General features: G+C 45.6%; 1 gene segment (V, D, J or C); it reads left to right on the top strand.

The window, feature by feature from the left end:
* Positions 1 to 9,281: 9,281 nt before the first annotated feature.
* On the top strand, positions 9,282 to 10,465 carry LOC128343680 (T cell receptor alpha variable 36/delta variable 7-like). The segment is given in 2 exon segments: positions 9,282 to 9,381; positions 10,080 to 10,465. Coding segments are annotated over 2 exon segments (486 nt in total).
* Positions 10,466 to 10,815: the final 350 nt, after the last annotated feature.

The raw sequence follows: 10,815 nt of genomic DNA, 5'->3' as shown, positions 1-10,815 counted from the left end.
CACCCGTCATCCGTCACCGCCTTCCTCTCCTTCTCCTGGCCCAATGTAGACTCTGCTAACTATCCCAACTAGTTAAAAGGTGTAAATTACAGCACAGCAGAACCAAATTTATTGACTGCCTGACTCCCTTAGACTTGAGGCGGTTTACATAATTAAAACAACAGCAGGGGGTGGGTGGGGGAAAACACACACACACACACACACACACCTAAAAGCCTGGCAGAATAGATAAATTTTCAGAAGTTTCTTAAAGGACAGAAGGGAGGGGCATTAGGAATCTCAGGAGGCAAGGTATCTCAAATAAATGTGAGGCTGGATGGGATGAGATACAGAACGGGCAGAAAGCAGATTATAATCATGCAGGAAATGAAATGGCCATGAATGGAACCTTGCACAACTACTGACCTTTCTCCAATTTGGGAGAGCTAGGAAGAGAGGCTTCTTCTCCTTCATCATGTATACTTTTAAAAGACCCATAGGATCTCATGTGCCAAGGACAGGTCTGTAATGTTTGAGTGATTTCTCCACTCTCTTACCTAACTTTGCATGTTAAGTGATTAAGAGTCAAAGAACAGCCTTGGATGTTAAAAGGGGGTTGATAAACGGAGCCAAGGAACTGTGAAAAGCACACACTTGTCACTCTTCTCTTGTGTGTGCCTCCCCACTTCTGTTTTCCTAATGGGAGGAGGAAGGGGGAGTGGAGCGTTGCAATTAAAAATGAATAAAAGCCCTTTGCGATGCTCTGCTTCCCCTTCCTCTCCCCTGCCCCCGTTAGGGAAACAGAAGCGAAGCCTGGGCAGGTGGGCAGCCATAATGCCCCAAATAATGAATTAATACGCCCACTCCCACTGCCAGACATGCAGTGGGCAGGCGGGGGGGGGAGTGAGCCATAATGCCCCTAAATGAATCAATGCCAACACGAGCAGCACTCTAAAGCTGCCGTAGCTCCTCCATCTCCATAACAGAAGAACTGAATTTCTTAGAAGTGGCTGGCTAGCCTGGTGGCTGGAGAAGCTACAATTGACCTCCTCTCTTCCTTGTTCTCATTGGGCGTCCAGGAAGCAGAGCCGAACCACCCAATCATGTGCCTGCCTTTCCTTTCTTTATCATGTGGGGTGCCGCCAGTCAATGGATGGGGAAGGAGGAGGAGCTGACAAGGGGAAAGGGTGGGGATGGGGAGGAGGGAGGGGAGGAGGGCAAGGAAATACGGCGCGCTCCAATGAACATGGAGGGATTTTTTTAAAAAAAATCAAATAATTCAAATTGAAGGAGCTGCGGCAGGCGGTGGGTGGGGGGAGGCACATGACATGTCTCTGGAGGGCCCCCCCCAGAGGCCAGGGCCCCTAGACAGCTGCCTCCCTTTGCCCGATCATAGTTACGCCCCTGAGAAGGACAACCCTGGAAAATACACTCAAGTTTGCCGCTCTATCCTATTTACACAATGAGGCTGTTCACACAAGCAGCCCTATGCAGGCTGGGGCAGCCCTACCAGGGTAGGGAGGCTCATTTGAAGCCCTGGGATTGAGGCCAAACCTGGCACCACCTCCCTGGGTAGCCCAGTCATATTACCTGGCCTTTTACCTGTGTTAAAGGGTGTGAGTCCATGCTCTTTCAACCAGGTCCCCAGTCGTGTGAATGCTGGGGCTGCACAGAACTGAGCACATTGTTGGAGGTTGTTAATTTTTACCCCCAGTAGGTAAAACAGCTGAGCACTAAGGAATGAGCACACACTCCAGTTACAGAGTAGGTAGCAGAGGATGGTTTAGTTGTTGCAGCTATTTAGAGAAAACACATGGAGATCTTTGCAGAACGAAATACTAAGTATTTATTGGTTAAGTACACTTGGATAGGAAAGACCTAAACCGAATCTAAAGGACTACATAATGAATAGGTAAGGAGGGAGGGAGATGTTTCCATCTTCTCTCTAGGAGGAAAGGAAGGATTGTGACTCAGCACAGGAAGTGCGGAAGAGACAGATCAGGGGGTTCAAACCTTCTGCTTTTCCCAGAGCGGCTTGATCCCCTGAAGGGAATATCTTGCAGTGCTCACACATCAAGTCTCCCATTCATATGCAACCAGGGCAGACTCTGCTTAGCTATGGGGACAAGTCATGCTTGCTACCACAAGACCAGCTCTACTCTCCTTGCTCTGCACCCCCACAGTGATGTCGATAGGCTCTACCTCCCTCGCAGCTCAGGTGGAAGAGGAATGCTGCAAGTCCATCAAACAGTCGAGAAGGAGAAAACAGGCCTTGAAGAATATATAAGGGACAGTGAAGAAGATGCACTTCAAATGGCCAATAACAAGAAACTATTCAACACCAAAGAAACAAAGCAGGCCTACAAGAAAGAACAAGCTAAGAACCGAGCAGAAAAATGGAGAAATAAGCCCCTGCATAGTCAATATTTACACAATGTAAGTGGAAAATCAGACATCACCAAGACCTGGCAATGGCTTAAGAATGGCAACTTGAAGAAAGAAACAGAGGGTTTAATACTGGCTGCACAAGAACAGGCACTAAGAACAAATGCAATAAGAGCAAAAGTCGAAATATCCACAACAAACAGCAAGTGCCGCCTTTGTAAAGAAGCTGATGAAACAGTGGATCACCTAATCAGCTGTTGTAAGAAGATCGCACAGACTGACTACAAACAAAGGCATGACAAGGTAGCAGGGATGATACACTGGAACATCTGCAAAAAATACAAGCTACCTATAGCCAAAAATTGGTGGGACCATCAAATTGAAAAAGTGGTAGAAAATGAAGATGTAAAAATATTATGGGACTTCTGACTACAAACAGACAAACATCTGCCACACAATACACCAGATACAACTGTAGTCGAGAAGAAAGAAAAACAAGTGAAAATAATCGACATAGCAATACCAGGGGATAGCAGAATAGAAGAAAAAGAAATAGAAAAAACCACAAAATACAAAGATCTACAAAATGAAATTGAAAGGCTGTGGCAGAAAAAGACCAAAATAATCCCAGTGGTAACTGGCGCCCTGGGTGCAGTTCCAAAACACCTTGAAGAGCACCTCAACACCATAGGGGCCACAGAAACCACCATCAGCCAATTACAAAAAGCAGCCTTACTGGGAACAGTCTATATTATGCGACGATATCTATAACAACTGACAATAAAATTCTGGCATCCCAGGTCCTTGGGAAGGACTCGATGTCTGGATAAAACAAACCAGTCAATAACACCTGTCTGACTGTGTAAACAAGAAATAATAATTTTTAAAAAGCCACGTAGGAAGGGGAGGAAGAGATTGAGGCTGTGCACATGAGCAGCCAAATTTGGCTGCTCATGTTCAGTGCCGGGATTGCGGGTGATCCTAGCGCTGCCTCCTCTACAAGCCAAGGAATCTACCTGGGTGCCCTTTACCCCAGACTTGGGGTTGTGAGTATACTTGGGCTACATGCAGCCTGATCATACACAGAGTTTTGACACCTAGAGCACCCAGCTCCTGAGGGAATCCCCTAATGCACTGTGCTCATTGCATCGTGCATTGTGGGATTCCTGGAGGCCGGGGAAACTAGTCCTACACTGCATGGAGCAGCATGGATTGTGCAGGTGTTCACCAGCGCACTGAAGAGGACATCACCAATCATCTGGGTGGGGGCGAAGGTAGGTCCATCCCTCCCCCACCGCCCTTGCTGCTCCTGTCATGGTAGTGAGAATGACCTTAGAGTCCGCTAAGCAGCGACTGGGTTAGAGGGCTCTGTCCTACCCACCAGCTGCACCCAGCTTTTTAATGAGGTAGAAAGAAAAGCCCTCTGACCCAGCTGCTGCTTAGCAGGCCATCACTACCGCCATCTCCTGCCTTGTTATTTGTGCACAGATGATCAAAACTCAGGTGCATGCACAGCTTCCCTAATTGGGTAGGATGTGCCTTCTATGCTATTTATAACCATATGAACCAGCCTAGAGTGTTTTCAGAGTAACTTAAAATTTGCTTTTCTGGGTTCTTTACATTACTTTGCACAGTGCTAAATAAGCACAATGCAAATGCTCCATACTGCTTCAGCTGATAGTAAAATGCACAATGCAAATGCTTAATTTACAGAATACACCAAACTTTGAGTCTCATTGCTCCAGTAAAGGGATATCTTCAAATATGAAGAAAAGAGAAGAGATGGAAGTCATATAGATCTAGTCTCTGAAGACACACACTTCCAAACACACCCCTTCCTGAAACCAAGGACAGGTGGATCAATGTTGTTTCCACAAACCCTTTGGGCTCTTGAGCACTTCAATCTCTCTCTCTCTCTCACACACACACATATCCTGCTGTGGAGATGCTGGTGCTCTTCTGTGTGTGGATTAGCCTGCTGGCTGGTAGCGGCTCAGGTGACTCTAGGAGCATGCATACTGGAATACCAAGATGTGACCCTCACTCTACACAGATATGGGTGTTGTTTTTTTCATTCTTCAGTGTGGCCTCTTTTGTCTTGCAGGTCAAGAATTGGTCAAGCAATCCCCTCAGTACATAATGGTGAGCGAGGACTCACCCACCCCTGTGACCTGCACATTGAAAGATGCTTCGTACCCGTTTCTGAGCTGGTATATCCAGGACGACCAAGGCCAGCTGACCTTCCTGGTTTCTGTGAGATGGGCGGGGGAGAAGGGCAGCACAACCTGGAAAGGCTGCTTGTATTTGGCGGAACGAGTTAGTGATACGGAGCTCAAACTGGTGGTGCATAATGCGACTGCGTCCCAGACTCTCTTCTGCACCTGCAGCAAAGCCCACAGAGGCAAAGAGAGCGAGGAACCCTTAACAAATTCTGCTGCCTCACTTCTTCCTGCATCACCACTGCTGTTCTCAAAAGGACAAGGGCTGCGATGACATGGGACGGGTGGGTGGGGAGTGTGTTTCTTGTCATCTGTGATGCTATGCACACAGTGGGGTGACATGGCCGGGCCTGGCCACGGACGCGAGGCGGCGGGGCAGGGCGGGGCGGGCCGCGGAGGCGAGGCGGCGGGCCTGGCGGCGGGCCCGGCCATGATGGTGGCGGCACTCTGTGGCCGGCCGCAGCGGCACTCTGGGGCCGCCCGCAACCGCAGCGGCCCAGTGAAGGTGGTGCGGCAGAGGCAGGGCAGGGGTGGCCCGGCCCGGCAGCACGTGTGGTGGTGGCGGCCGAACCGGCCGCGGCGGGACTCAGCCAGAGACTGGGGCAGGTGTGGTGGGGGGAGAGGTAGCTGGCCCCAAAGAGCACACAGATGCTCTGTGTGGGGGTTGGCTAGTATTCTTGTAAAATGTGTACTTGCCTCTCAGTCACGGTGGCCTACCCCCAAATCCCAAAACAAACAGTGGGAACAAAGGAAATGCCCAGAGATTACCTAAGACCTTTTGATGCCTGAGACAGAACATCCAATGCTTTTCTTGTTTTGTTTTGTTTTAAATTAAGTAAATGATAGACAAAATAATGGGCCATATGCTGTCCTTGGTTGAGGCTCCCAAATCATCTGCCGTGCCCAACATATCTGTAGGGCCTAGGAGATTTAATTAATTATTTTCTTTCATTGCTCCGAGTTCACCGCCCAACTGTCTGTACTTTACCAACTGCCTGTACTCCTCACTTCAGGAGTTTCTCTCCCAGTTTTCTCTCTTGCCCATATTATTTCCAGATTATACATCTGTGTTTTGTTGCACTAGCTATTTGTGGAATGTCCCAGACATTTTGATGGATGTGGTGGAAGATCCAGGTGGCAGCCCCTCCCATTATTTAACAAGGGCCACAACCCAGAGGAACGTTCTCCAGCTTGAGCCTCATCGAATGTTGGGAAGCTGTGCGAGAGCTATGCATACCCAGATGCTTGTTATTACTTCTGTCTCTGTATTGGACCAGAGCCCTGAAGATATCAACCGGCTGGGGATGTGAGATGAAAAGCAGCATATACGTTAAAACCGAACAAAATAAAACGTAAATGAATGGATACCTACAGAGACTCAGCAGCTAGGGTGACCACTTCTGAATGAAACAGTTCCTAGAGATTCCCCCTCACACACACCCCGCCCTGCCCGTCAATATGTTTTCCAGTCTTTTCCATACTTTCGAGCCATGCATGTCTACAGGATTGCTTTCAGTGGTCACCAGGAGCTTTCCCACACAGGAGCTTTATCCTGAATCTCTTCTGGAGGGGAGGGAGTGCATTCGCACGACAGCTGGATTCCTGCTGAGGTTAATCCAATGTCTTTGGAAGCAAACCCACCCGCCACCCACCCAACAAATTGGGCTTTTCCTTCCGGATTTCACATCATCCTGATTTATGTCAGAGTTTTTAAAATCCTGTGTTTTACCAGAGTTTTGGGGATAAACTGCAATAAAGCACTGACTTAAGGCTTCACATTAACATTATATATATATATATATATATATATATATATATATATATATATATATATACTGGGTTTTAAATGTTTTAAATTTTTTAATGTTTTAAATGTTTTTAATTGTTATGTGAATTGATGTTTTAAATTATTTTAATTGTAAACCGCCCAGAGGCACAAGTTTTGGGCGGTATAGAAATGTTATTATTATTATTATTATTATTATTATTATTATTATTAATAATAATAATGATGATGATGATGATGATGATGATAGCAAATCACACCTATGGAATGTAAATGCTGCTGAAAGCTGTCCAAAGGTAAAGAGTGGAAAAGCCAGTTTTCAGGCTTTCTGCTCTTTGAATGTTTTTGGAGGGAGGAGAGGATTTGTAGTCTGCAGAGGGCTTTCCTTGCAGAAAACGAGCATTTCTTTGCAGAAAATGAGCATGCAATCCAAACTAGGAAGGAGGTGACACTGCACGAAGGCTGACACATGCTGGGAACTTGTGTGTGTGTTGGGGGGGAATAGAAAGCCAAGGCTGATGGCTAATTAAGCAGAAGTAAGTGTGTGTGTGTGTGCATGGACCTCAACAGAGCTAGATTCCAGAGAACATTTTAATTCCCATACTAAACCCTTTGAAAAAGGGGAGGTCTGGTGTCCTGCCTCCTCTAGGAAGCCATTGGCCACAAGCAAAGCAAGGAAGCGGGCTGTGTGTGAACCTAAACAAAAGAGAATTGGGAGTAGAGAGGGGAAGGGGCTGCTTTCCTAATGCTGCGAGTCTAATTCAAAGTGGCTTTGCTGGCTGGATGCTCCAAGAGCTGGAAGCCTTGTCTGAAAAGGCTCCAGGAGGTTTATCATTCCTGGCTAGTCCTCTGGAATGAAGGGTGTGCATTCATATATTGGCCAGATTTACCCTGAAGTCCTTGCGAGCTATCAGGGAGCACTTCACACACAATTTGGGTTTTTCATTGCATGTTAGAGTGTAGCCCGATTTATATCCGGGTTTAAAAAATCCACTTTATGTGTCAGGTTTTTGGGGCAACTTTGAACTCACAGTAAAGCCTCACAGTAAACTCACAGCAAAGCCTGCTGTCTGAATACCCTTCTGGGCATTTCCCAGACTACAAGGTTTGCAATGGGTAAAGCATTGCAAAGTGTGACGGAATAGTGCAACAGTTTAAAACCAAGACTAAAGTGTTATCCAATGCTTCGTTGTAGGCTGGGGGCCATTCATATTTTTTTGTCCTTTGCAATGTGTTTTCAAGGCAGCACTGTCCATATTTGCCTTGTAGTAAGCAAGTGGGATCGCACAGAAGTAAATGATTTAGTTCAATGGGATTCCTCTTCAGTAAATGTGCACTAGGAAGGGTTGATTCAGAAATCTGCTCAGCTGCACTAGTATGAGTCTCCTGCCAAAGTAGCCAGACTGCACAAAGGGTACTGCACAAAAGAAGCCAGGTGGAAAAATAATAATAATAATAATAATAACAGAATAGAAGAACAAGAAATAGAAAAAATCACCAAATACAAAGATCTACAAATGGAAATTGAAAGGCTGTTGCAGAAAAAGACCAAAATAATCCCAGTGGTCATTGGCGCCCTGGGTGCAGTTCCAAAAGACCTTGAAGAGCAACTCAACACTATAGGGGCCACAGAAATCACCGTCAGCCAATTTCAAAAAGCAGCTTTACTGGGAACAGCCTATATTCTGCGACGATATCTATAACAATTGACAATAAAATTCTGGCATCCCAGGTCCTTGGGAAGGACTCGATGTCTGGATAAAACAAACCAGTCAATAACACCTGTCTGACTGTGTAAACAAGAAATAATAATAATATTGATAAAACCCCTCCAATCCCCTCCCCAGGGAATTTTGACAGATGCTGGAAAGCAGTAATTTAATTTAATTTAATTTTGTAAAAGGTGTACCTCACCTTTCTTCCTAAGAATTCAAATGCCTTCCAGCAACAGAGAGGACAGTGACAGAGAGAACAGGAGTTCCAAAACTAGGACATGACTACTCAGAAGGTAGGGAAAGAAACTCACAGTGACAGACCAAGACTTTTTGATGCTTGAAGCAAAACATCCAAGAGATCCCCCTTCCATAATGGTAACAATCTAAAAGCCATCAACATAACTGACAATTTGCCGCCCACAAATAGTATCCTCAAATCATCTGACTAGTTAGCCCTGGCACTACTCATGGAGACTTTTGCACAGATCCTCAAACCCCTGCTAACTGAGCAAAGGGGCACATTTTAAAGTGACGACTCCCTTATATTTAGCAGAGGGAGAGCAACTGGCCCTATCCAGCCCCAGCACAGCATTTCTCCAGAGGCTGCTGGTGGTGTCTACCTTATGTTTCTTTTTAGACTGTGAGCCCTTTGGGGACATCTTATTAATGTATTATTATTTTCCCTGTGTAAACCACTTTGGGAACTTTTGTCTAAAAGTGGGGTGTGTGTGTGTATTCTGTTCTGTTATTTTCTCTTCTAGCACTTTAACTGGACTGTTAGGAACATAGGAACATAGGAAGCTGCCATATACTGAGTCAGACCCTTGGTCCATCTAGCTCAGTATTGTCTACATAGACTGGCAGCAGCTTCTCCAAGGTTACAGGCAGGACTCTCTCTCAACCCTATCTTGGAGATGCCAGGGAGGGAACTTGGAACTTTCTCACATGCAATCTCCCTTTCAAATGCAAACCTGGGTAAACCCTGCTTAGCAAACGGGGCAATTCATACTTGCTACCACAAGACCAGCTCTCCTGATAAGTTAATATATGATTATCCTGCACTGTACAATTCCCCTCCAGCTTGTTTTTGGCCTCCTCATTTGAGGTGTTTCTCTCTCATTTCCTCTCGGTTGCCTACATGACTTCCTGTTCAGACATCTGTGTTTAGTTGCGTTAGTCACTTTATGGGCATCAGTGATGTTGCTGTATCTGCAGTTGTCTCCATCTGGCAAAGGTCTGCTTCGATGCCCTATTACTCCAATCAGCCGCTATATGCTCATTTTACTGATTTCCTCAGGTAAGTCATTCAATCATAGTTGAAACGAATGGTCTTTTCGGAATGGCAGCACACTTTTCATTATTTTCTTTGTGGCTGGAGATATACATTTGGGTTTAAGGGAATGGGCGATGGAACCATTTAGAATTTAGGGAAGCGTTTCTCCAGTCTTTTAACTTTGCAAAGTGCTGTGAGAATTCTTTGTTGGAAAGCAGTATAAAAATTTGTTCAACAACAACATTTCCCATCGTGACCTTAGTCCTGCTTCTGTCTCAGGAAATCAGGTTCCTGCAAATGGATGGATCTTTCACAAGAAAGTGCCACTGATGTGAACCACTTTTGGTTGGGCGAACACAGCACAGTTGTGGGTCACAAAGAAGACCAATCATTTTAAAATAATATCTGAATGAGCTGTTGGTGTTTGCCAATAGAGAGAAAACTTGATGCTGTGAAATCATTCATCTTTGTCCTTATTACCGCTCATTTGGGAGATTTCCTTTTCTTACCAGTTTCTGAATTTGCAGATGTTGTAAGAGAAATCATATGTATGAGTCACTGTAAGACTCATCAAAGTTTCGTGGACTTTCAACATTTAAAATTACATCTCATTTCTGAAGTAGTAGCATCCCCCCTCATTTCAAGTGAATTTGATAAAATCTGCATGATTTTATTTTATTTTATTTTATTTTATTTTATTTTATTTTATTTTATTCTTCTAGGTTGTGCTGTGAATCAGTCTCCAGACATGGTGATCAAGGAGGGAGGATCAGTATCCCTGAACTGCTCCCAAAGAAAAACCACTTATAGTTACATGTACTGGTATAAACAACAAAGGAAGAAGGATACACAGCTTCAACTTGTGGGTTTTTTCATGGAAGGTTTATCCCAGAAGTCTGATATTGAGACAGCATTTCAAGGACGTTTCAAAAGCAAGGGGATGAAGGCTTACGCAGTGTCCTTGTTGCTGGAGAGCGCTCAGCTGGGAGATGCTGGCACTTACTTCTGTGCAAAGCAAGATCACACAGTGAGGCAACTGGTGAGGAAACCAGACAGAAACCTCCTCGTAGAGAAATGCAAGCATACACAAGTGTCGAAGATGTTTTGATGCCTGAGGAAGACACTCCAAGTGGGTCATGACCCAGCCACGCAGGGTCTGACTGTGCAGGTGCGGCGGCCTCCGAAATGGCTGCTGCACCAGGGAATAGGCCTGGAAAGTGCTGAAGACGCCTGAACCGGGCGATTTTTAGAAAAAATGAAGGCCAGTGCAGGGAGGGGAAACGTCAGTGGGACCCCCCTGCCACTTTGGAGAAGCCCCCCAGAGGGGGTAAATTAAAAAGAAAAAAGATTTTTTAAAAAACAAGTTTGATGACCCCCCACAAACTGAACCAAACCGGGTGTGTGGGTGTGTGTGTGTGGTGGTGTCGAAAGGGGGGGAAACCAAACTGGCCCGGTGCG

Source organism: Hemicordylus capensis, chromosome 2 (assembly GCF_027244095.1).
Source record: "Hemicordylus capensis ecotype Gifberg chromosome 2, rHemCap1.1.pri, whole genome shotgun sequence".
Classification (NCBI taxonomy): domain Eukaryota; kingdom Metazoa; phylum Chordata; class Lepidosauria; order Squamata; family Cordylidae; genus Hemicordylus; species Hemicordylus capensis.
Note: the sequence above shows the minus strand (reverse complement) of the source record. Positions and strands in the feature narration are given on the sequence as shown.